The 24,980-nt window shown below is 49.7% G+C and overlaps 8 protein-coding genes across 8 annotated transcripts; 4 read left to right on the top strand and 4 right to left on the bottom strand.

The window, feature by feature from the left end:
• Window positions 1–4,708: 4,708 nt before the first annotated feature.
• F5J12DRAFT_784446 (uncharacterized protein) lies at window positions 4,709–5,113 on the top strand (the record flags this gene model as incomplete). Its single annotated transcript, XM_051743017.1, has 2 exons — window positions 4,709–4,898; window positions 4,938–5,113. The coding sequence occupies 2 exons, from the start codon at window positions 4,709–4,711 to the stop codon at window positions 5,111–5,113; spliced, it is 366 nt and encodes a 121-aa protein (XP_051597790.1).
• A 1,803-nt stretch (window positions 5,114–6,916) lies between these two features.
• Window positions 6,917–8,860, top strand: F5J12DRAFT_928594 (uncharacterized protein). Its single transcript, XM_051749449.1, is given in 8 exon segments — window positions 6,917–7,205; window positions 7,275–7,629; window positions 7,696–7,714; window positions 7,820–7,848; window positions 7,887–8,262; window positions 8,326–8,450; window positions 8,479–8,588; window positions 8,608–8,860. 8 exon segments carry the CDS (start codon window positions 6,959–6,961, stop codon window positions 8,682–8,684), a joined length of 1,338 nt encoding a protein of 445 aa, XP_051597789.1. The 5' UTR covers window positions 6,917–6,958; the 3' UTR covers window positions 8,685–8,860.
• Window positions 8,861–9,160: 300 nt separating this feature from the next.
• F5J12DRAFT_951355 (hydrophobin) lies at window positions 9,161–9,711 on the top strand (the record flags this gene model as incomplete). Its single annotated transcript, XM_051749807.1, has 3 exons — window positions 9,161–9,274; window positions 9,332–9,493; window positions 9,554–9,711. The coding sequence occupies 3 exons, from the start codon at window positions 9,161–9,163 to the stop codon at window positions 9,599–9,601; spliced, it is 324 nt and encodes a 107-aa protein (XP_051597788.1). The 3' UTR covers window positions 9,602–9,711.
• A 982-nt stretch (window positions 9,712–10,693) lies between these two features.
• F5J12DRAFT_724243 (uncharacterized protein) lies at window positions 10,694–10,969 on the bottom strand (the record flags this gene model as incomplete). Its single annotated transcript, XM_051741523.1, has 2 exons — window positions 10,694–10,862; window positions 10,941–10,969. Coding segments are annotated over 2 exons (198 nt in total), but the record flags the coding sequence as incomplete, so codon positions are not given.
• Window positions 10,970–16,272: 5,303 nt separating this feature from the next.
• On the bottom strand, window positions 16,273–17,873 carry F5J12DRAFT_784443 (uncharacterized protein; the record flags this gene model as incomplete). Its single annotated transcript, XM_051743016.1, has 8 exons — window positions 16,273–16,391; window positions 16,482–16,589; window positions 16,648–16,978; window positions 17,157–17,165; window positions 17,280–17,422; window positions 17,488–17,584; window positions 17,621–17,686; window positions 17,832–17,873. The coding sequence occupies 8 exons, from the start codon at window positions 17,871–17,873 to the stop codon at window positions 16,273–16,275; spliced, it is 915 nt and encodes a 304-aa protein (XP_051597786.1).
• An 816-nt stretch (window positions 17,874–18,689) lies between these two features.
• F5J12DRAFT_951339 (uncharacterized protein) lies at window positions 18,690–20,132 on the bottom strand (the record flags this gene model as incomplete). Its single annotated transcript, XM_051749806.1, has 3 exons — window positions 18,690–19,091; window positions 19,129–20,044; window positions 20,094–20,132. 3 exons carry the CDS (start codon window positions 20,130–20,132, stop codon window positions 18,799–18,801), a joined length of 1,248 nt encoding a protein of 415 aa, XP_051597785.1. The 3' UTR covers window positions 18,690–18,798.
• A 559-nt stretch (window positions 20,133–20,691) lies between these two features.
• On the bottom strand, window positions 20,692–22,351 carry F5J12DRAFT_263993 (uncharacterized protein). Its single transcript, XM_051738650.1, has 3 exons — window positions 22,157–22,351; window positions 21,791–22,099; window positions 20,692–21,739 (listed from the first exon to the last, which is right to left on the bottom strand). The coding sequence occupies exons 1-3, from the start codon at window positions 22,246–22,248 to the stop codon at window positions 20,755–20,757; spliced, it is 1,386 nt and encodes a 461-aa protein (XP_051597784.1). The 5' UTR covers window positions 22,249–22,351; the 3' UTR covers window positions 20,692–20,754.
• Window positions 22,352–23,238: 887 nt separating this feature from the next.
• On the top strand, window positions 23,239–24,457 carry F5J12DRAFT_724211 (mitochondrial carrier domain-containing protein; the record flags this gene model as incomplete). Its single annotated transcript, XM_051741518.1, has 5 exons — window positions 23,239–23,328; window positions 23,393–23,471; window positions 23,531–23,676; window positions 23,729–23,792; window positions 23,850–24,457. 5 exons carry the CDS (start codon window positions 23,239–23,241, stop codon window positions 24,455–24,457), a joined length of 987 nt encoding a protein of 328 aa, XP_051597783.1.
• Window positions 24,458–24,980: the final 523 nt, after the last annotated feature.

Genomic DNA, 24,980 nt, shown 5'->3' with positions numbered 1-24,980 from the left:
ACCCTAGCAGATGATGTCTCGATGGAGACGCAGCTTAATGCCATGTGGCAGAAGGCAACAATCCTAAAGTCTCTGGGACAGCCCCTTGAAGACTCTCTTGTTGCCATAGCCATGGTCATCTCTCTTTTAACCTCATACTCAACCCTTCACACTATACTCATGTCATCCAATGAGAAACTAACTCCAGACTCTGTCATTTCCCAAGTCTTGATAGAAGAGAAGTCTCGCTGCACCTCTTTGGCACAAACTGCCCTCGTAACAAAGATGCCTAACAAAAGGGGAAAGAGGAATGACAAGAAAAAGAAAAAGGCTTGTGGCTATTGCAAGAAGATGAACCATGTCGAAGATGACTGCTACAAGAAGAAGGCTGATGAGGCAGCCAAGTCCCCATCACAGGCTGAAAAGGATAAGCCTAAGGAGGACAAACTTGTTGCTAAAGTCACGCACATCTCACCTGTTGAAGACAGCACCCTACGGCTCTTCATGGCCACTGACAATGGTGAGAACCTACACACACACTGGGTCATTGACTCCAGTGCCTCTGTGAATATGTGCTGTCAGCAGAAATGGTTCACCTCGCTAAAGATGCTCTCACCCCCACAGCCTGTAGTCATTGGAAATGGGTGCACAATTCCTGCTACTGCCATTGGATGGATCAAACTTCATATGGATCTTCCAAATGGGAAGACCAGTGGAGTCCTACTACAGAAGGTCTATTTTGTTCCAGATCTCAGCACAAACCTCCTCTCGGTGGCATACCTTGCCACTAGAAATGTCCAGGTCACCTTCATGGGTGGAACATGCTCAATCACTGATGGTACAGACACTGTAGGTGTGGGTCATCGTCAAGGCTCACTCTACATCCTTGCAGCAAGGACTCACTCTCCAAGTCACAGAGCACTTGTCATACAAGGACCATCTCCACTACTTGACCCTACCCTTACTTTCCTGGCACTCACAGCTGCAGCACCAAAGTCTGTAGCCACACTTGACTTGTGGCATCGACGACTTGGGCATGCAAGTACAAAATCTGTGCTTAAACTGGTTAAAGCAGGAATGGTTGAAGGCTTGGAGCTTACCAGCACTGAGCACTCAAACTCTGTATGCCAACCTTGCCTTGAAGGGAAGCAACACCATAAGGTGATACCCATCAGGTCAAACATTGAAAGCCCAACAGTACTCTACCGCACATACTCTGATGTATGTGGCCCCATGGAGACTACAGCCCAAACTGGACACCACTACTTCATAACCTTCATTGATGCTCGCTCACACCACCTTGTGGTTAAACTAATAAAATCCAAGGACAAAGTCTTCCCCTCAGTGAAAGACTACCTCACTCAAGCTGAGGTCGAGACTGGCAAAAAAGCAAATTATTTTCAGAATGACAGAGGTGGGGAATATGGCTCAGATGAGTTCAAGGCCTACCTCAAGTTGAAAGGGGTCCACCACGAGAAGATGAATGCCTATACCCCACAGGAGAATGGCATTGCCAAGTGGATGAACCACACACTTGTTGAAAGTGTGTGGGCAATGCTAAAAGATGCTGGACTGCCAAATAAATATTGGGGAGATGCTATCCAGTATGTGGCCTACCTAATCAACCAATCACCAACCCATGCTATCTCTGAGGATGTCACACCATATGAAGCCTTTACAGGGATCAAGCCATCGCTGGCCCATATCCGAACCTTTGGCTGCACCACACACATACATATACCTGAGGAAAAAAGGAAGAAGCTAGATGCAAAGTCCTTAGAATGCATTCATCTGGGCTTTGCAGAGAACAAGAAAGCATACCTATGCTTACACCAGCCCACTGGTCGTGTCTTCAAATCCCAGGATGTAGTATTTGATGAGGGAAGCACAGCAGCGGGCCTAGATCGTGTCTGGATAGAAGAAGATCCTGCAGGCATGGTTAGTAAACCAGCGGACATAAGAGGGAATGCCCAAAAGGGCAATACATCGCACCTGGATACCATCAGGGCTTTGGGCATGGAAGGCCATGCTCACATGGAGTCTGATGATGGGGATCTCGAGTCTAGTGAGGGAGAGAGTGAAGATGTTGTCCATGAGGTTGAAATCAAGTCAAACGACGCACCTGATCACTCAGGATCAAAGGTAGATCATTCCCCACAGCACTCAGAGGGTAACATGCCAGGCAGCAGCCAGAGTCCTAAAAAAGCGCTTGAAATGGCCTCAAAACCATCAGTAAAGCGAGCTAGGATGATGCCAAAACCTACCATGCATAAAGCAACACCCCCGCAGCCCTATCCAACTCCAATTCTGCCTCGAGAGACCCACAGGTCCACCAGAACACAAAAAGCGCCACCTAGAGATGATGATTATCACTTTTTCATCAATTCCTATGACAGGACAACCTTACCTAGTCAACAGCTTGCAGCGCCAGAGGGTTCAGGTGCAGAGAGTGAGGGTGGAAGCCCCATCGACAAAGTCACTCGAGAGCGAGAGCGTGTGTGTGGCAACAGTGAGGCTGAGGTGGCTGAGACGAATGAGGAAGTGGCTTACAAAGCATCCACAACACATGACAATGAACCTCACTCATTCAATGATGCAATGTGATGCACTGATGCAGATCAGTGGTATGCTGTGATGATTGATGAATTACAGACCTTTAAGTCCATCGGACTGTACAAGGAAGTTGCCCTGCCCCCTGGCTGTAAACTGATTGACTCAAAATGGGTCTACAAGATCAAGCAAGGGCCAACTGGTGAAATTGAGAGGTACAAGGCTCATTTGGTAGCCAAAGGCTTTACACAGGTACATGGGATCGACTACACAGAGATGTTTGCACCTGTCACCAAGTTCACAACCATCCGCATACTCCTGGCACTTGCTGCTAAGTATAATCTCGAAATTCATCAGATGGATATTAAATCTGCATTCCTAAATGGACTATTAGATGAGGAAATATACCTTCACCCCCCTCCGGGCTTTCCTCCTGACAGCAACAAAGTCTGGCAGCTGCTACAAGCGCTCTATGGCCTTAAACAGGCCCCCAAGTCATGGTACTCTCGCCTTCAGACTGTTTTCAAATCCCTGGGTTTCACTCGAAGCCAGGCCGACCATAGCCTCTTCTTTAAAGTTGGGAACGGCATACTCATTGTTGTTGCTGTCTATGTAGATGACAAGCTAATACTCTGAAAGTGCTGCACAACCATTGAGCACGTCAAGGCTCAGCTCTTGCAGGAGTACGAGATGAAAGATCTGGGGGAGGCACATTGGATTTTAGGAATGGAGATACTTCGCGACCATGATAAAGGTATCATACAGCTCTCACAGAAGAGATATGTCGAGAGTATTCTCGAGTGCTTTGGAATGAGTGAGGGGTGAGCCATCATGACCCCCATTGAGCCTAACCTAAAGCTCAAAAAACTAGAAATTCCAGAGGCCGACACCAAGTCATACCAGGGTGCTCTTGGAGCCCTCATGTATGCAATGCTAGCAATGAGGCCCAACCTTGCCTTTACTGTAGGTGTGTTGAGCCATCATGCTGTATGCCCTGGGCATGAACACTCTACTGTGCTAAAGCACATTTTTTGCTATCTGCGACACACCCCTGATGTCCACCTTACCTATAAGCGAGACTCAAATGCATGCGCAATCGGGTATGTAGATGCAGATTGGGCAGTGGATATGAATGACCGCCACTCTGTTACTGGCTATACGTTCATCCTTTCTGGTGGAGCTGTTAGCTGGTCATCGAAAAAGCAATCATCTGTTGCTCTCTCAAGTACAGAAGCCAAGTACATGGCCACATGCACTGCCATGAAGGAAGCTATCTGGATTCGTACCCTAGTCCTCAAACTCAAGACTGTGTCATCACACGAACCCACTCCCCTCCTCATTGACAATCAATCTGCTATCTCACTGGCTCGAAATGCAATGTTCCATGACTGCACGAAACATATTGCAATCCATCATCACTTCATATGAGAGAAGGTGGATTCTGGAGAAGTAGTCGTCAACTATGTGTCTACCAATGACCAGGTGGCCAATGTGCTGACTAAGGGTGTGTCTAGGGAGAAGCATGTTCGTTTCTCTGAAGCTATGGGTATTGTTTTTTCTTTTAATTCCTTCTTGACTATACTCGCTGAAGGGGCATGTTGGAGTTTATCACCTTTACCTTAGTTGTGGTTCACCGAGCACAGCATTATGTAATCCAAAAGCGGACACTTAGCAGTTTATTTTTTCCTTACTGCACCTCAGCTTCAACCAACTTGAAGTCTGAGTATATTCCTCTCCATAGACTTGACAGTCCTGCAGCGTGTCATCCTCCAAAACCTCCATGGCATTGGCACCAGGATGGCATTCATGGCATTGGTGCTGGGACAGCTTGACTGATGGCCTCATGGCATTGGAGATGTGCCAGAACTCATTACAATGGTGCTGTGACAGCCTGCATGATGGCCTCATGGCATTGGGGATGTGCCAGAACATATGGCATAGGTGCCAGGACCACTTCCACAGCATTGGTGTTGTGCTGGAACACTGGTGCCTGGATGGCTTGCATGATGGACTCATGGCATTGGGGATATGCTGGAATACATGGAACCAATGCCAGGGCAGCTTTCATGGCATTGGTGTTGTGCCAGAACACATTACAATGGCATAGGTGCCAGAGTGGCTTCCATGGCATTGGTGTTGTGCCAGAACACATTACAATGGTGCTGGAATGGCTTTCATGATGGCCCCATGGCATTGGGGATGTGCCAGCTCTCATTACACAGGTTCCAGGATGGCCTGCATGATGGACCTGTGGCATTGGGGATATGCTGGAATACATGGAACTGGTGCTGGGCCAGCCTCCATGGCATTGGTCCAGTGCTGGTACACATTACAATGGTGCCAGAATGGCCTTCATGATAGGCCTCATGGTATTGGGGATGTGCCAGAATACATGGCATAGGTTCCAGGATGGCTTCCATGGCATTGGTGTTGTGCTGGAACACATTCCAATGGTGCCAGGATGGCCTGCATGATGGCCCCATGGCATTGGGGATATGCTGGAACACATGGACCTGGTGCTGGTGCTGGCTCACAATACATCAGTGCTGGGACATCTTCCATGATGGCCCCATGGCAGTGGTGATGTGCTGGAACATGTGGCATTGGTGCCAGCATGGCTTCCATGGCATTAGCATTGTGCCAGTTCACATTAAATCAGTGCTGGCCAGGACAGCCTCCATGGCATTGGTCCTGGGTTGCTGTTGGCCTGGCTCACATTGCATTGGTGCTGGGATGCCTTGAATGGCATTGGTATTGGGTCTGCCCACATGGAATCAATGCCAGGACAGCCAGCATAGCATTGGTGTTGTCCTGGCCTGCATGGCATTGGTAATGGGCCTGTTCATATTGCATTGGTGTTGGCCCAGCTCACATGGCATTTGTCCCAGGATGGCCTGCATGGCATTGGTTGTGGGCTGGCCCACATGGCAGTGTTGCCAGGATGGCTAGCATGGCATTGGTGTTGGGCTGGCTTGCATGACAGTGTTGCCAGGGGTGAACTCAGGGGCTGAGCCCATCCATACCTTCCAGGGACACCCAACTCTGGGCTTACCTGGGACTACTCATATTGCAGTGGCTACACCCTAATCCCACAGCTGGCTTGTACCCCATTATGACAATTCTAACCTCTGCCCAGCCATTCTCCATAATGACTCCTACTCTTGGGCTCAGCTGTATGCTATGGTGACATGCATTTATTGGGCTCTTCCATAGTCCATGATGACACTTACTCCCCAGCCTGCTTGTAACTGACAATGACAATTCAAACCACAGCTGCACCATTCCTCATGACAACATTTCCTCTCAGGCTCAGCTGTACTACATGGTGACACTCATCAGTTGGGCTCTCCCATACTACAAGGTGACAATAGGTTCATGGCTCTCATGTAACACATGTGCACAAGCCATACATGGGCTCAACCTCTGCTGGCCCATCACCGATGGCCAATTGTCAACCTCTGCTGACTGTCTCATACAGCCTAACCAGGTGCATGGGCTCCAATGCAGACCATAGTCTATTCTTCAAGGTTGAAGATGGTGCCTCAATCATCATAGCTGTGTACATCAATGATAAATTAATCTTGTTGAAGAGCTGTGAAGCCATCGAACATCTAAAAACCCAACTGTCAGCCAAGTATGACCTCTCAGACTTGGGAGAAGCTCATTGGATACTTGGGATGGAGATTATACAAGATTGTGACAATGGAATGATAGAACTCTCCCAATGTCATTATATAGAATCAATTCTTGAGCACATAGGCATGCAGGATGGCTGGACAGTGTCTACACCCATCAAGCAAAACCTAAAACTTGAAAAAGTTGATGCCCCTGCATGTGACCTTCAGTCATATCAATCAGCACTTGGCATGCTGATGTATGCCATGTTGGTGACACAACCTGACCTTGCTTTCACTGTAGGTGTACTCAGCAGGCATGCCACTACCCCTGGAGACTGACATTGGTCTGCACTGAAGTGGGTCTACCGGTACCTATGCAAAACTTCAAGTGCATGTCTACAGTACACAAGGGACCCTAGTGGCTCCCTTGTTGGTTATGTTGATGCAGACTGGGCCACAGATGTTAATGACCATCACTCAGTCTCAGGCTATGTCTTTATCCTGTCTGGTGGAGCTGTAAGCTGGTCTTTGAAGAAACAGACCTCTGTAGTTCTGTTGAGCACAGAAGCCAAGTACATGGCTGTTTTGGCAGCTGGAAAGGAACTTCTGTGGGTTTGCACCTTACTCCATGAACCAGATGCAGTCAAGATCATGCAACCCAAGCAGATGGCTGCTTGGCAGTTGGTATGATAAGCAAATGTTAAGTAGCTGTCAAGTAAGGATAAGTGAACTCATGATTTGCTGATGCTGTAGTGCCCCGCTGGGTGTGGGTACTTGATAGCACAGTGCTTCCCATCTAGTACCAAGGCGATATGCATCTTTCGACCATTCTATGGAGTTTACTTGTGGCATTGTTGGGCTCTGAATTGCTATCGGCCACGCAGGTTCCACTGAATGTCGTTGGAGATCGCGGGGCTGGGGTTGCAAACAATGCCTTCGACAGTAATCCTACCCACTGGAATTTTGAAGATCTTCCCAGCCCGAATGCTACTGGTCACCTCGTCTTCGAGACAGTATATTCCCTTCTTCAGCACTGGTCAAACACCCGGATGAGAAACGGTGAGCCCCTCCACCCGGCGCCCCGCTAATCAGTATGTTCTTTCGGACATCTTAGCAGGCTGCTTTCAGGTCATACCATCGTGCCAGGAACAGTCCCAACTGGAACATATCTCTATCATGCGACAAATCGCCACCGTGTTCCTACGGTGCCTGACTGGGTTGCTATGAATCCAGAAGAGTCGACATTTTTTTGCATGGGCCCCTCCGAAAACGGATGCTGGCACCTCACCTTGGGGACGATTCAGCCTCTAAAGGTTCTGTACTCTGGTGGAACCAGCGCCGCGAAGCTAGTGTACGGGAATATGGACACGCAGGACGTACTGACTTGGGGGAAAGTGCTTCCTAACCAAACGTCTATGGAGCGGGAGGGGATCAACACGCTCTGTCAGTGGGGAAGTCAGCACGGGCTGGATGGTTTTATAAGGTGAATATCCTGTACGATGCTCGGTTGATACTGGTAACCTCACAACTTGATGTTTTGATCGCGAAGAATGGAAATGGACTTGTGGGTGCGTTTCATGGCCCAAAGTGCTGAATTTCTTATGCAGAGTCCAGCGAGGCGATGATTTGTAATTTCACATCTGGTCTTCAAGCTGTTTCGTTCTTGCATCTAGCAAGCCCGGACCCGTTTGACTTACCACCAGTAAGATAATCTCGAGTATTTCTTCGCGCCTTTGAAAGCTTGTACGCGGGAAGTTGGTCTAATCGTTCCCCCGGCGAACAACATGTTCGGTTGGACCTTGCCAATGTCATCTCGTTTTACGACACGGACCTCATTCCCTCTCTCGTTCCCGCGCGGTTTGGGAAGGAGCGATGGGATCATCGACTACTTAACATAGCAGACGAAGATATTCGGAGAGCGAAATCTCGGATCGAGGAGGGGTTGGCGAGGCCACGGGAGTTGTCAAGTGGGGTGGACTGGATGGCGTTAATCAAGACGATCGTCCATCGGTATGCCGACCGACTCGAATTGAATCAATATCTGCTCGGCTCGATCACGTGGGACAACCCAGGAGCGATCCTAGATGCCGCAAGGAAGACGCAGGTGCAACTGAGGGTCAGTTTGATGTCTCATATCCTCTTGGATACGGCTCCACTGCCTTCGAAGACTCCATAATAGCCGTCGTTCTCGGCATTCGGGATTCAGCGTGTCCGTTGTAAAATTGTTCAGAGAAGAAACTCAGTTACGGAAATTGGCAACTCAAAAGGAAGATGCGAGCTTCGAGGGAGGCTGCTTCAATTAACGTACGTCATTCGGCCACACGACTCTCAGTGACTCGAGTGTTGTGGTGGAGCGGGAATTGCTAAGTCTTCGCCCAACCAAAGTGGAAGTTGCAGGGACCGACAAGTTCAGGCCGTCGTCACTACATTCGTCGCGACATCGTAGATGTTTGCTTCGCAGGAAGGCACGCACGCATGTTAAAGCCATCTTCCTTCCAAGTTTATCGAACTAGCATGAACGATAACACGCAGATCTGAGAGCGCCGTAGATCTGCTTTCCCGCGGTGAGATTTGGAAATGACAGGACCAGCTATGGTGAGGGGTTCCAGAACCCGGGCCACTTCCATTCGACGCGCTTCACGAACCGCAATCAGTTCCACCCAGAATAGACGTCGCAGTAAAAGGTCAGGTAGCGAGATGCTGGTGGAATGGCATGTACTGAGGAAACCGCGGACAAGGACATCACATCCAGCCGAGGGTCACCGAGATGCGCGGCGAGGTGGCCGTCCCGACCGAACTCTTGACATTCCTTTGATTCGAAGAGTTCCCGGTGCGGTGAGGCGTGTGGAGGATCCAGTGGAGAACAGAGTCTTGGATCAACGTAAACAACGGGAATTCGACCAGGTATAAAAAGACTCAATCTGCAAACGACAGTTCAGCAGGTCAAAAGTTCCCTTTTTTCCTTCGACTTGATAAACGCTACAGCACTCGCCTTCCCCCCCTTGTTATAAAATATGTTAACTCGCATCCTCTCTGTCGTTTCCCTCGCTATCCTTGCCATCGCTGGCGGCGTACCTGTGGGCCAATGCAACGGTGGTTCGATCCAATGCTGCGATAGCGTCCAGCAGGTCAGCCTACTACTTTACCTTGCTTTACGCTTTCGCTGACAATCATACTGGTGGCAGGCCAGCCAAGCTTCCTCGTTACTCCAGCAAGTTGGTTTAGTACCCGCTGACGTCGGACTGCTTGGCCAAGTTGGTGTCAACTGCGTGCCCATTACCGTTATCGGCACCGGTGCAGGCTGCCAGGCATCGCAGCAGTCTGCATGCTGCAGCGGTAACAACTTCGTACGTCTTCATTTTTGTCCGACATGTCACGCAGGCTCACTTAACACGCTCGATCTACAGAATGGCCTGGTTACAGTCGGTTGTTCTCCCATCAACGTCAACGCCTAGATGTGCGACACTCCTTTGTGTGAGGTCGATAGGGAGTAACCTGTTGGCTGGAATGATGTTGAGGGCATGTAAAAGCCATGTAGATTTGTTTCTCGAATTTTGTATTGCACTGTCGGTGACCTTCCTGATTTAGTTGCATCGTCTCTCGATTGGTTCGCTTCGTACACATTGTATGGTGTGAGCTTCTGGGAATCACCATTACGTTAGCAGTTAAGTACATCGACCAACCTTACGTTAGTAGGGTTCAGCATCGGTGGGCACCAGTGATTCGGTTCGAAGCAAGATCTACCAGAAGGGTTGAGCCAATGTACGGACCAGTCACCCCTCCCAATATCGGCGACTTGGCGACGTTCGACTTCGAGCGTTGTTCACGGGAAAGTTCTTGCCGTAAGACTTTCTAAAAAATTGTGGCCAGGTTTGCCAGGAATTTGGAAAGAGCAACTTCGGAGCGAAGTCCCTGTTATGTAAGCTGCCATCCTCAGGCTGAACCCACCTTGGAGAGCACGGACCGTAGTTGAAATTCAAAGCCTACATTCGCTTTGCCCAGCCCCTCGGCCGCAAAATGGTAGAAAGACGGCAAGTACTAAAGGGGTTTGCTTTTGCAGAGGCGTTAATAGCCGTAAAATCTTGTCATGTACGATGTCATAGCCCGCATCAAAAAGCGCTGCTGCTCTGCAACCTTTCTGGTCTTAAATTACCATGTATTTGCATTAGCATGTTGGTCCGCGTCGAGCATTAGCGCTTCCACCTCTCTCTTGTTCCACGGGCAGCCGCGCACGCCCTGGGTCATACTTACACGTATTTGAGGCTATCTTGTCTAGTTTCAGCTCGACCGCCCCAACTCATTTAATTTAGGGAGGCCGTCCGTATGAAGGCTTTCGAGGAGAAAAGAAGACCAAGGTGGAATGGCCGTGCCTTTGATCTCGGAGCATAAACACCGCCTTTTCAATGTTTTTCGTTGGGATCAGCAACACTGAAAGTATTTTACCGTCTGATATTTATCGAAACTGTACGTCTTGTCGATGTTAATACACAGTCGTTATGATATCATCTCGGGAGAGCAGAGCATATGTTACAAGCGAGTCAGGATGATCACTCTCGTTTGCGCTTGAGGTTCGTCCTGTTACTGGGCTGCACAGTGGCGCATAAAGGCCCTTCTTCTAATTCAACATGTTCAGGCCCGTCAAACTCGATTCCAAGGTGCTCAGCAAGGGCCGCGGCATCTTGCGGCGACAATGCGTCCGTTGCAATCTGCCAGAATCTGTAGTGAGGTTAGTCGTACGTCCATCATGCCTTACCGGTAATGATGTCATCAAGTTAGAAATGTACAAATACTGACGCGTTGAAAATCTTTCGTCTGCGAACCCATCTTCAGCGGATGTCATAGGTTGCCCGGTTCTTAGTGGCGTGAGGCCCTTTTGCAGCCTTTGAGTCTAAGAAGAGCAAGGTCACATGTATGCGAATGCATGAGCCAGCGGGATCTCTAAGCATTTCTCTTACAGTTACTTCTGCCTCGGCCAGCTGCTCGTCAATACTGTAGGCATGCTTTTGAGCTTCGCAAGTTCTAAGGCAAATATCGCCGAGTCAGCATGGGTCAACTCGCTGAACTAACGTATATATAGGTCAGAGGTGAATCTGCTGCTTGAGTTGTGCAGAAAGCGCGGAGTTGTCGTCTTCTACAGATTTACACTCCGCTTCGAGTCCCTGCAGTTCTTCCTGCAGTAACAATCCTACGTTCATGATATTGAACTCAATTTCCCACCGTTTTGCGACAGTGAAGAACGCGCACGAGTGTTCATGCGAATATTACCATTTTCAAGTACAGGTTGCCTGTTATACGCGCTGAACCGCCCCTACGAGGAGATGATCTGCTACCCCAGGCAGGACACTAGTCTACGTTCAAGGTTGTGAAAGGTCCAGTCATCGTCTACCTCACAAACCAGACAGAAATAGCAAACCCACAAAAAGCCAAATCCATCTTTCCTCCCAGACAACCCATGTACAGCCCAACCTCAGTCACTCATGTACGTGACGTGACGCGGGTGAACAGAATTCGATGGAAGGCTCGCTAGTTCGACTTTTAGGTTGTTTGCACATCGAGTGCCATATATCATGATAGGGTTCGGCAGCAGAACTGCTGTTCTCCCCTTATCTTATATGGGGGTCGTGAAGGAGACCGGACGTACGGACCCTCCGAAGGTCAGAATCACTCTATGATCGTATGGAAAGCTGGAAAATCGCGTTCCTGAATGGACAATTGCTCTCGGCGGAATGCCGAGGTACATCGAGAATTTCGGATGTCAGTACTTACGCCGGAAGAAGGACGCCAGGCGCCGTTTATGTGGAAGTCTCTCATGCAGTAAGCAAGTCCAAAGTGCAGAAGTTTATCATGCAGTAAGTCCACAGTACACAAGTTTGTCGTGCAGTGATTCTAGACTCATGAGCGGCCGCGAGACCACAAGAGATACGAGCGGTGATGATATATCTAGGATGGCAGGCCTCCTCGCCGAATGATGTAAACTTGTGAATAAATGCAAATCGCGCATGAGATCGACCTACAGCGAAGATAGTCCTGAGGGTGACATTCAAGATTGCACTCCGCACAAGAACCACGACAAACCATTCCCCGCAGTGGGAGTGGGCGTTCTTGAGAGTTCTTCCATTTAGACCCACCTAAGCTCCGGCGCAGTCGGAGAGGGCGGTAGTGAAGGCAAGGTTGAGTCGTCGTTGCGAATTGATGTCGACCGTATCCGCATGCTCCCAGAGATGGCATGTCGACGCATTTGCTGTCGCCCATAGTAGGTCAAGCAGACGGAGGCCCCGTTTGTCCGTATAAACGGGTAGTTCCTTGAGTGGGCTCAACATCAGTAAAGCTAAGCGTTCAAAAACCTGGGTTTTCAAGCGCTTAATGTTCGCCAGTGTTTGCCGAGCATTCAAAAACTGTCTAATGTGCATGCTGTAATTTGGCTGAATTTACTGATGAAGGTAAAAGGTTTGGCGTTGAATAGCACCATATACTTACTATCCTCGCTACGCGGGGCACCATCCCTATACAAGCTCACGTACGGTGCATGGACGATATTAGACCGAAGAAGGTGATATCCATCCCACACCGGAGACTAGTACTTTACCATAGGTAGTCGCCGAGAACAAGTCAGGCGGCCACATGTGAACTCTTCCAAACTTGAAGTGCGAGATGGTGTGGTGAACTTTAACACTTCTGTATACCAGTTCTATTGCATGATGTTCTTCGGTTCCTCTGCATGACAAGCTTTTGCAATACGGATTTACTGCGAGACAAACTTGTGCACCACGGACTTAATACGTGATGTACTGCTCAAACGCGGTGTCTAGTGTCGTCTGATGCACTTCGGCATTCCGCCGAGAGTACGTTCGCCCGTTCAGAAGCACATATTATCGCCATAGGCTTTATGAGAGTAAATCCCAGCTCGGCCCGTGATTCCGTGCGGCGCTCTGGACGACGCTCAAAGGGGAGACCAAGGACAAGTTTAATTTAACAGATGAAATGGCATCCAGCGCCAGGATGCGGGGAACTGTCCGAGGATATGGGTTTCGGCTAAGGGGAGCGGGGATAGGTGTTGCAGGTTTGCTAGTTGAGTGGGAAACGATCAGGAAATGTCAGGAGGGTCTTCCTGGATATCCGATAGACACGGTCCGAGAAATGTCTGGTAGATTGACGGACAAGACTCAGACACTCACGATCTCAATTTCATCGTCTCTCGGACCGTTCTGCCTTTATGGAGTAACCTAATGATATGGAAGATTATTGGCCAGCTGGCTCCAAGTCCGCACTTCTTGTCCCGCGATCATTTACGCTCCCTGACTGTTTAGATAATTTCAATCCTAGAGAAGCAAGGGTTCAAAGTACGTTGGGGTGCCACATGGTTGATTGTACCTCAGATGGACCAGAGCTTTGTCCTTAATCAAAAAACGGATGAATGCTTCTACCTGCGTATCTGGGAAAACGGACGAAGCTTTCTGAATCCCAGCTACAATTTTCCTGGATTGACAAACGTCCCCATGACAGGAGACCACGGCGCCAACTCCTCAAAGATCCATGGATCACATGGCCTGGCCAAGTGTCGGGTCGATCCGAAATTCCTGAAATGACGTTCCCTTCGAGATATGAGATCAACATTTTGATTCTGGCTAGCTTCTGGAGCATGGCACCGATGTTCGGTGGAGGGCGGAGAGTACCGGTTGTGCATTCACGGTCAAATTCAACAGTGATGTAAATGAACTTTTGTACTGAACGTATTGATAGTCTCAGTTCCACGTGAAGTATCAACATGCGTCCAAGATCACCGAGTATAGCCATCCCCCAAGCTCTCCAAATGTAGGCTCGATAATGGTGAGATTCACTGGAAAGAAGTGTCGGAGATCTGTGATAGCGTCACAGTCCCCGAAATGCAGTGGGTGCTGAACGTGAAAATTGTATGCTGTTGTCATGGCTTCTTGACAGTTGCTTGCTTAGATATTGTGCCGTAATTTCCTTCCGAACTGTACCCAACTCCTCTGAATCCTGGTCAACGTCCCGTGAAAGCCCCCCGTAGTGTGAAGGTATCAGTGGCCTTCCAGAGCGGACTGCTTCATGCGAGAAATCCAAGCCCCGCGGACGGCACACTATGCACTGGTTGCATGCACTTCGTTTCCAACGCTTTGCATCGAAACTACCCGCTAGGTTGCCTTCACTGGCCAGTCGTTAATCTTTTCCTTTCGTGGACTCGAACTACCCTCAGGGCCCCATGGCAACTGTCACTTTCAAGCTCATGCTTTGGCCCCAAAAACCCAATGAATGTCCTCGTGCATGTGTCATCCTAATCGGGAAATCCACATTTTCTGCGCACTTCCTATACGATGCCAGAGGACGTGTAGGTCTCTCCCCTTCGGAATCATGATTCCGACGTAGGCAGGCCGTGTAGAGGTCATCAGTTCGATCACTAATCGATTACCAAGATGACGCGGTGATTTCACTTCTGCTGAATGTCTGTAGATCTAGCAAGTCTTTTTCGCCCCTCGATGAATACCCAGTTAGCCCCCAGTACCCTCTGCAAAGGTCGCTGAATATTACATGTCTACTGCGTAATAGTTTTGTGAACGTCCTGTGTTATCCTTGCCCAAGCGGCCAATAGTTTAGTCTGTCTGCAGAAATCACCGCGAAGTACTTGATACCTCTGTCCTTCAAGTCACTGGTTCACCCACCAGTCACGTTGCCAGCCCTTTGCATATTCCCTCTCAACGCAACTTTCAATGTACCTGAGTCGTCTCAGCTATAACCACGTCTTTTGGTCACTATCTCCGGCATGTACCAGAGAGCCATAACATCCTCAAATCAGTACTTCTACTTATTATGTTTGATCAAGTAGTCTTGATGCCGCCGCCAGGCGGCCGTTTCTTGTTATTGATCACCAGTAAGAGTTGATCTGCGGTATGCGCCACCGTGTCTTCTAAGCCCTCGGGTTGAAATTCTAGCAAATTCGTCCCATGGGAACTAGGGGATGTCCAGCACTGTTATTCGGGGACGCCTCGGTTGCTTCCATAGATCTTGAAGCAGTATCTGCAAGTTTCTGCTATACATTACAAGTTCGTGACAGCCTCTACTGTAATCCGGTGTGTCAGACAACTGAACTCTTACAAAACATTGACCCTTGGTAGAACACATGGCTGCTGCGAACTCAGCGGACTCACAAAAACCTTGCAGCCAATGTAGGTGCGCAGTCATTTGTCGAGATCCTCTCCTTACCGTGGTCCCTCGGATGGTCGTTAATCATGTGGGACTGAGAGTTCTCAGCCCACCTGATGGTAAGTCCCAGCTTTCTCGTGTGGGCGGGGTACCATATGTCAATGAAATTTTACACCAGAAATTCGTGGGTCATCGAATCCCTGTCATATACACTGTCCCGGTGGTACCTAGATCTAGGAAGAGAACAAGTTTTGTTATTTAGTCGGACTCGAAATCGAAGGATGGTAGTCGTTTCTACCCTGGAACACTTGGACGACTGGTTGTATAAGGAATTCACTCGCCTTACCGTCAACGTCGAGTTATGTATTCTCGTCGTTGCTTTGGACGACGTGGCGATTATGTGCTGGTCATGACACAGGACCAGATTGTACAGATCTTAACTCAATGTTTGCAGGCATACTCGCGCCATGAGCGGTCGTGTGCATTCCGCAACAATCTACCGACGTCGACTCCGACGAACACGGTGAGCCGTATTTCGGCAAGGGTCCATACATTCGCAGACTCAGTTTCGAGGCGCAGAAAAAGGACGACAGCTGTAAGATAGCTCCGCTGTCGTACCTACTCTCTCGACGTGTTTATTCCTATCTCACCCGACCCTACGTACACCCTCAGCGCTCGGTCCTTATTAATTATTCTTCCCTGATATTGTGTCACATTGAAGATTGGTATTGAAATCGCTCTGGATTGCGACTTTTTTTTGGGAATATCCTGGAACCGATACGAAGACTCGGAAATTTCTATAGCCAGCCGGCACCGTAGTGAACTTGCAATTTTGTTTTTTGGAAAGCCTTTCGTATACTTTTCCCCCTCATCCGTTTGGTTTAAATTCCACATGATAGAGTCGCGTTCGAATGTTTGTGGGCTCACATGACGTCATAGTTCTCAGGGGAAAAGCTCTCCAGGCCCTTCACACTGCATCAGTGTTCGGTGGAGAGAAACCACTGTAAACAATCTTGATCGTGCGAAGGGGTCCGGAACGAGAGAGTGTTACGAAGGTCCTCACAGACCAGGACTTGTTTACGCATCCTGGAATAAATAACAATAATAAGCCATAGAACGTCGTGAGCCTATTTTCTTTGCGTGTGGAACATCCTTCTTCTGACTGGAATGCCACACCTGGGCGCAAGGACGACGCGTTACTAGCAATATGTACTGGCATCATGAGCAGTTCAGCCGAACTATCACCCAAACATGATACACCGAAAGAAAATAATAGTAATACGGCTTGAGAGGTTTATGTGCGTACAGACTACAGTATTTTATAACGCTCGCAATCTCTCACTGCTGTTCTTGGTGTGCTCTCGTGGGGGTGGGTTCGAGGAGCCCTCCGTGACGTTGCTTTCACGGCGTCTTGGTGTTCTGCAAATATCTGCAAGTCCAGTACCGCTGAAGGGAGATTCCCACTTCTGAGAGAGCATTTGGGATTCGCTTTGTCCTGGACAGGCATCCGCAATAACGGTGGCTGAAGGTACTTCCTGGATCTGTTTGCAGATCTGGTCGCGGACGGCGGCTACACTTTGTCGTCGACTACAAACCGCTCCTCCGGTCGCTTTACACAGATGCGCGCGAAAGCGATGTGAAGAAGTCTCCTCATATGCAACGCGATGAGGCTTCTGCCGTAATTATGGAGTTGGTTGGTCAGGTAGCCACACTTTCCATCCGGATTAAGACGGTGAACCGATCCGTCGGACTCGTTTTCTTTACGGAACTTCTCCAACGACCACATCACATGAGGGTCATTGGGATAAGGAAGGAAATGGAATATACATAAATGAAGGTACCAAGACTTACGTTCTTTCGCTGGATTCAATTCAAGGAGACTGTCGGTGACAACGCCAAGTACGAAATTAATCACAGCGACAAAAAGTGAAGAAGCGGATCTCCAAGAAATATCACCTCAGCAGAACAACGCACGACATGCGAATGGTATGTCGGAGACCCAGTAAGTTTTGGGCGACTGCCAACCGTAATGCGGCACAGATAGCACAAAGAACCGTTGCTATCTTCGTGCCTTTTCTCTGCATATAATGACGAGAACGATTCGACAGAATAATAACCTGTGCCCACCATATTCAACACAATCGTATCCTCGCTGTAACAGATCGACATTCATGAAATTCACTGTTCCGCCTTTTCCACCACCAGACGATAACAACCAAGTTATCCCACTCCCGCCGATACCTCATGCAACGGGGGAGGAGTTCATCGCAGCTCCACTCCTGTACGATCAATGTGCGTCTCAGAACCCCGCATACCTGCAGGTGATAGCTGACGTGCCGAATCGTCAACGACTGGAAGTGAGCAGCGATCATATCCACGGGCTAGATCAGCTATTACCAGTACATCCGGTACAGACTTTGACCCCTACGTCCTCTTCGACAATGGAGCACCAATGTCAATTGGGACCTGGGTGCACTGTGTCCCTCGAGGATACAATCACCTCCATTTCGCACGACCTTCACTTACATAATCACGTCCACAAGCAATTCGAACCGATTTACTGTCCATGGACAGGATGTGATGATGAAATGCTTTGGAGGAATGTGGCCCGCCACGTCAAAGAGAAGCATCTAGGAGTGAAAGTGCAGTGCGAGATATGTGGGAAGAGGTATACAAGAAAAGAATCGTTGACGGCTCACAGGCAAAAATGCCTCAGTAGGTGCGCCCTCGTGATCTCCCGTGCAGTTCTTATACTAATTGAATTCTGTCATACATAGCACCAGTCTCCCATAAAGACGGAGGTACCTGGATAGGCAAGCATGGCTGTATAAGACGAAGATATGCAAAGCAATGATTATGCTCGCCTGAGCTTTGGGCTTCAGCACTTCAGCTTCAAATTGGAAACAGTTGTTGCTCTTCTTACATTCGTACTTGGGACTTTGCGAAGTTTTCAAATGAGCCCAAGGCTCGTGGAATGTGGACTTTTGCTTTTTACATGCTATACTTAGGATTTGAACATGCAACTTTTAGACACTCTGGACTTCTGGAACTAACATCCAGTAAGCGAATAGATGGTTCAAACCTGTCACTGACCAGTCGTGACCACGATTCCACCATCCCTGTCCCCCTAATGAACCTCGGCTTTCATGTGGGCAAACCACGTGTACAAGTGGATACGCGAGATCTTTCGACCCCCCTGTATGAAATGATCAGCACGAGAGCAAAGGGGATAGCTGATTCCAAAAGAATGTTTCCTCTAGCCGCTAGAGCGACTCGAGAACCCCGTGCTAGCCGCTGATATACAATCACCGATACTCAACTATTTTCCCTTGTACCTTGTTGCAGAAGAGAAGCATGAATATCGAAGGAGGGCTGCAAATAGATTTTTCCAAAGATCAACTCGAAGAAACATTACAAGGGATTACGAAGAGTTACATCCCCCAACAACGGTTGCTCTCATTTCTTCGTGATGCTACATCAGCGAGAGGCTCGCTTATTTAGGACCGCAAATCAGCATCCCTTCCTCGTACAAACCGGACATGTACAATGTCCCAGTCCGCGTATCGACCAGACCTGTGGCGGAGGTTCCAAACACCGACCCATCACTCTGGAAAAGCGTTTCGACCTCGTGCGTCAACGTAGCTGGAGCAATTGCCGAGGCCGATAAGGGCGCACGAAGATCGTAAGCTCTCTGTACGAAATCCCTCTTGGATTTTGTGTGGATAGTGTTTGAAATTGGGCGGAGGGAAACGGACCAGCTAGCTGCTTTCGCCCCGGTTTGGTTGGCTGCAACGGCCGCAAGAGAAGGGAAGTGCTGGGTGACCCGTCACGATGAGAGCACCGTCATCGGCGTACATGATATTGTCTGGGAGGAGTGGAACAGGAACGCTGTGACTAAACTTCAAGTCGTTGGTCAATGGATCCCGATCGTAGAAGTAGACCTCTCCGAGGGTGGTAGAAGAGAGCGCAACCTGAGATCCATCGTGGGAAATAGCAACCCCATTAGCGAACGGCACACCGAAGGCAACGAACTTGTGTTGCAAAGTGCCATCTGGGGAAATTGTGACATGCGCAAGCCAGCTAAGAGGGAGCGCAGCCAGAGATTCAATGACAGGAAGAATTTTTCCAAAGGGACTCGGAAGACGGCGGGTCATGAGATGGTCATTGCTGACGTAGAAAGACGTGGGGGATGTCAAAGCAACAGAATTGGGGGAAACAAAGTAGGGCGAAGTGAGCGTACGGACGTGGGTTGCCGTAGTGGGCTGCGTAGGGTCAAGTACAAATTGTTCGATGGTCGTATTTGCACGAGCGTGGTTGACGATGAAGAGGTTAGACGGTGCGCCAGCTTTAGAAGGGTACACCTCCATGCCGAGTGGGTGGAAGTCGTGGCCCTTTGGATAGTTATCTAGCGTGACAGGATGCAGCGAGCCAGATTCGGTGGAATATAACCACAAGTGTGCAAACGGCTCCGGGTCGCGCAAGGGACCCATGACTGTGTTCCACGCCTTTCTGTTGGGGTCACACCCAAGGAGGACGAACCGACGGGCCAAATGATCCTCTTCGTCAAGGTGGTCCCAGAAAGTGATGTCCTCGCAGTAATTAATAGTGTTGGTTGACTCATCCTTGATAATAGTACAGTGCTCCTTGTAATCGCCACCTATATAGTACGCCTCAGGGAAGCTAGGGAGGTTTAGGACGTTATGCTTCAGAACTCGTCCAGTACGATAAATGAGCGTTGCCTTCAAGTCATGTGAGGACAAAAACGTTGAGATTGGGTGCCTGACATACCAACAGCACAGTGAGCGTTGCCACGAACTTGTAGGGCATGATGGCAGCTAACAGGTACTAGATGTCTGATTGCCGGGGTGAACTAAAATTTCAGTGCATAACAACATTGGAAAGCTCACGTCCTGAAGTCAAAATCGATATAACGTTTGTGCTCGTTAGTTCTGGCAGGAAGCGTACCAAGTTTCCCTCATGCAGCGGCTGTGGTGGTAGGAAACAGAGAAGGCGAGAGAGCGCTTGTCAGCATCATGGCGCGGTAGGCGCGATCATCATCATGATGGCAATAGGGTGGCTGGCCACGTACTACTATGTCCATTTATAGCTAATAATTACTCGGATATGATTCGTAGGAGCTTGCCTTCCATACATACGCAGCGGCGCAGTGCTTGCGATTCAATTCCTATCCGACGATTGAGTGTTCCCTCACGACTAGGTTCTATAGTACTACTGTGCACTACGTAGTAGTAAAAGCTCAAGCTAAGGTCCTCTTATGCCTACACACATGGCGCCAACAGACCTTGCATTCCTCGTCGCTATAGATGTTGCGCGTTTCGCAATCCGACGTCAGTCTGCGCAAAGCAAAAAGTGAGCCCGTCGGGGATGTTCCATTACTGTCTATCTATGTTCTTCATAACAAGTATATCCTAAAACATTTATCCGAAAGTTAACTCCATTCTCCAGCTGCCGCGCTGTTGGCGCTCTGGTAAGATGAACTTGCTTCCTGAATCGCGGATGCCAATTTGTCAAGGCAGCTCAGCAAATCCGACGCAGCGCTGGATGCCTGTGTTATAAGGTTCTCGGCACTGGACAACGCCGTCCCAGCCCAGGTCGAGATGCTGCTAGAAAGGCTGCCGAGGGTGGACTGTAGACTTGACAATTGGCCCTCCGCTTGATCGACGAGGGAAATGAGGTCGCTAGTGGATCTCTGCGATACGCCCACTGGGCCAGGACCAAATGTCAGATGCGCCGAACTGCCACCGGCAAGGCCGGGAAGCAAAACTTCGCCATCGCCCTCAGCAACGCCGGTGGCGCCAAGGTCCCTCTTGATGGCATCTAAACCGCTCTCCAAGGCCTGGATAATCTCATCTAAGACGTTGGAACGCCTTTGAGCACTAGCAGCAGTTGCAACACCGGTGGCGCTGGAATCCCTCTTAATGGCGTCGAACCCGCTCTCCAAAGCCTGGATAATTTCATCGAAGACGTCGGAGCGCCTACGAGCACCAGAAGCAGTTTGCAGGAGACCTTCCAAATCAGATTCGAGGGAGTTGATGAAGCCCTGAACGTCGCTGTCGAGGCTCCGCTTGCGCTGTGATGCAGTACTCGCCAGTTGGTTAAGAGCATCCGTCAATTTCGACACGTCAGTGTTGGCCTCGCTGAGGAGTTCATTGATGGTTGTCCCTGCTTGCCCGGCGAAGGAGAGACTTTGAAGCCCACCAAGGGTGCTCTGTATGCTTGAGACTTCGGAAAGTCCTTGACTGACGAGCCCAGAAATATCGGCGGTTGACCTCTTTGAGGTGCTAGATGAGGTAGGCGTAGAAGTAGGGGTTGCCGTTGCCGGGGGGACGCTGGTGGGTGTAGGAAGAAGAGTGCTGGTTCCTCCAAGCACGGTACCTAGCAGCTGTTGCAATTGTTCAGGAGTTTGCACAGTTCTTGTAAGAGAATCAGCACATTAGTTCATGGGTTGCGACATTCAAACTCACTGCGCAAGTTCCAGGAGAGTGCCGGCCTCAACTTGTGTGATAAGACCTTCTTGGAGGGCATTGTTGATAAGCTGCTGGAGCTCGGACTGTGCATCTTGCCGCTTGCAGCTACGGTTCCACCAACAAGATGGGATCGGCGGAGGGGATGGGATGGGAGGTGGAGTCCATGACTCCCAGTCCCAGTCCCTCTTTGACGGAGCAACGCCACCGGAACCTAGCCCCGGGTACACTGGTTGCGTGGCGGCGGAAGGCGGAGCACCTACGCCCTTGACCACATTGGTCCCCGAGCCTGAGCCCGAGCCATTGGGGCTAGAATGCACGCAGACGTTTATATTCGGCCAACATAGACAGTCACCATTAACTTACGCGGAGGGTGGCTTGCCATAAGCAGGAGCACCAAAAACAGGGCTGATCGCAGCCATGATGAAAAAGACAGAAATGGCGATCGTGGAATGCATCGTGAATGGTAAGAGAGTAACGAAGGAATGAATAGGATAACTTGTGTACAATCAGGGAAGCGATTGAGTCGGAACGTTGAACAGTCCGTCAAGGAGCTGCTGAAAGTGATTGAATGAAGAACACGGAAGAAAAGCTATATGATGCTCAGTGAAGGACGTTGGCAGATTAGGAGGGAACTTACTAGGCAACCAGTGCCTTTGAGCCGAACGAAATGGAACGGGGGCTGGGGAAACGTAGGTGCTTGTCCTCACCTTTATATACCTCTGGTGTGTAACCAGCTTATTGCTCGATATGAGTTGCCATCAAATGCCATCAACGAGACGTCATGGCAGTACAGCCAGACTGAGATAGCAACTACCATCCACACCCAAGTCACAGCATTTTGGCTCACTACCATTGGTCGACGATAATTGATCGTTGGTATCGCAGAGATGGACAAGAAAACCCTCCCGCACGTATCAAAATGTCACAGTGCCATTGCTGGTATGGCTGTGGCACACAAGGCGGACCTGTCGGAGGCGTGCATAGCCGCCGGATTCGCATCAGCATACTTACCGACGGCAACACAGCACACTCGGCCTTGACGTGAGGCCTTCGACAGAATAGGTGGGCAGGTTAACCTGGGGCCTGAGATGATCGTCAGTAAGGTCCAATGGCGGGCTGTCGTGGTCTGGGGCACGGCAAGCTGTGTAACGCACAGATGCGTTGGCACAGTCCCAGTAAAGAAATGAGTATGGTATCACAGCCATTCCAATCACGAAACCAAACTCGAGTGTGTCCAAAAGAACCCAAAGATCCCCGAAGGTTTGTTCGTGTTCAGCCGGAACTCGGCGTGTAGTCTGGACTCTGCACGTGATCGGCCCGCCTTCGGGCGTGTGATTAGACTGCAGGCTCACAAGACCCGGCGCGGTGGAGTTGACCCGTCCGCTGAACGTCTCTCTAACTCTGGGCCTTCACATGCAAGCGTTCAGGTGAACACCAAGATATTAATGAGTACAACTGTCTCTGGTCAGCGAGACAAGCACAGCCTTGGGTATGCAATTCGATCTGGTCTCGCCGGCGGACTCGCAGGATGTGTCGTATGTCTTATTACCAGCTCTCATCCTCGCGCTTCTGATTATCTTTGATATCTGGTTCTCACAGGCAAAGACAGCGGTAGCACCACTTGATAGAGTAAAAATCCTTTTTCAAGCCTCCAATCCCGATTTTCAGAAGTATGCTGGTCTGTGTAGCCTTAACTCCACGTTCGCCGCATCCTTGCTCATACCCCCCCGTCAAAAGGATCGTGGACAGGTGCATTCAGAGCTGGTCTCGCAATATATAGAGATGCAGGCACTCGAGGACTTTTGCAAGGACATTCGGCAACTCTTCTCCGTATATTTCCCTATGCAGGTATCAAGTTCATGGCTTATGACCAGTGGCGTGCGGTGAGTACCTTTGGTCCATGGAGGTTTCCCGTTCTTAGAACGCTTTTTCAAGGTTTTGATTCCGAGTAAAGAACATGAGACCAATTTGCGACGATTCACGGCTGGAGCACTCGCAGGTACATATGTTCTTTTCAGGCAGTGACTTTCTTGTAGGTCTGAACATACCTCGCAAGGAATGACCTCCGTCACGTTCACATACCCGTTAGAGTTGATTAGAGTCCGCATGGCTTTTCACAGTCGCGTTGCAGACCAGTCGGCACGGGCTCGTCCTTCCTTCTTCCGCGCCATGACCGACATCTATCGGGAGGGTGCTGTGTCACAGACTTCTGCCGCATCAACAGCCGGTTCAACGCATATATTTCACCGCTTTCCGATCCTTAAGTTCTACCGCGGCTTCACTGTCACCATGGTCGGCATGATCCCTTATGCTGGCACTGCATTTTTGACATGGGACTTTCTCCGCGCTCATTTTTACCCTGTCCGAGATGACACCTCCATACGGCCTGGTATTCTGGCTAATCTTGCCATCGGCGCTATATCGGGTGCAATCGCCCAGACCGTATCTTATCCACTTGAAGTGACACGACGTCGTATGCAAGTCGGCGGCATCACGCGCCCGGATCGCTGGCTTGGATGGGGAGAGACAATCAGGGCGATATATGCCTCTGCTGGGATAAGAGGGTTCTATGTTGGCCTAAGTGTAGGCTATTTGAAAATTATCCCAATGAACGGGATAAGTTTCGCAGTCTGGCAGGGCTGCAAGTGGCTAATGGACCTTTGAACGACTCCGGAGAGCACCTGCCGGTTTGACAGACAGCCACTACATAGCACTGCTTACAAAGCACATGATTGTGTTTACTGTGACCAGCTTAGCAACTAAGATACCAATACCCGGTACGGGAGTACATACGGAAACACGGAAACCTACAGATGGGGACATACCAGAAAATCCAACAGCATTGTTCCTTACGAGGACCGCACAGGCGGTACGTATGGTCCACCACGACCTCGTCCTCTAAATCCCCTGCCACGCCCACGATCGTATGACGGCGGACCTCCTCTACCTCTAGGGGTGAACATCCCTCTAGGAGAATGGGGGTAACCAGTTGAACCGTGTCCGTGTGTGCTCCCACGTAATGGGTGATGATTACCGGGCTGGCTCGGTAGGCTCGGTTTGTCAACGGAGACCTGTCTTACTGTCGTGTGATCAGATGCAAACCGGTTGACGGGAGAACGGGAAGGTGGGGGACGCTGGCCGTGGAACGGAGAATGGTAATTGTTTCCGTTTGCACTCGTACGAGGTC

The sequence above is a fragment of the Pisolithus orientalis genome, assembly GCF_024613125.1.
Source record: "Pisolithus orientalis strain OTSU chromosome Unknown F5J12scaffold_26, whole genome shotgun sequence".
NCBI classification, from domain to species: Eukaryota; Fungi; Basidiomycota; class Agaricomycetes; order Boletales; family Pisolithaceae; genus Pisolithus; species Pisolithus orientalis.
The sequence above is the reverse complement of the archived record's forward strand: the minus strand, read 5'-3'. Positions and strand labels throughout refer to the sequence as shown.

Excerpts from the sequence above, each read along its gene's own strand:
- F5J12DRAFT_928594 (XM_051749449.1), top strand. The coding sequence starts at position 6,959 with ATGCATCTTTCGACCATTCTATGGAGTTTACTTGTGGCATTGTTGGGC. Across the intron at positions 8,263-8,325 it reads AGACGCAGGTGCAACTGAGG|CCGTCGTTCTCGGCATTCGG; the intron begins GTCAGTTTGATG and ends ACTCCATAATAG. Across the intron at positions 8,451-8,478 it reads GGGAGGCTGCTTCAATTAAC|TGACTCGAGTGTTGTGGTGG; the intron begins GTACGTCATTCG and ends CACGACTCTCAG.
- F5J12DRAFT_263993 (XM_051738650.1), bottom strand. The coding sequence starts at position 22,248 with ATGCATTCCACGATCGCCATTTCTGTCTTTTTCATCATGGCTGCGATC. Across the intron at positions 22,100-22,156 it reads TATGGCAAGCCACCCTCCGC|CCCCAATGGCTCGGGCTCAG; the intron begins GTAAGTTAATGG and ends CGTGCATTCTAG. Across the intron at positions 21,740-21,790 it reads ACTCTCCTGGAACTTGCGCA|AACTGTGCAAACTCCTGAAC; the intron begins GTGAGTTTGAAT and ends TTCTCTTACAAG.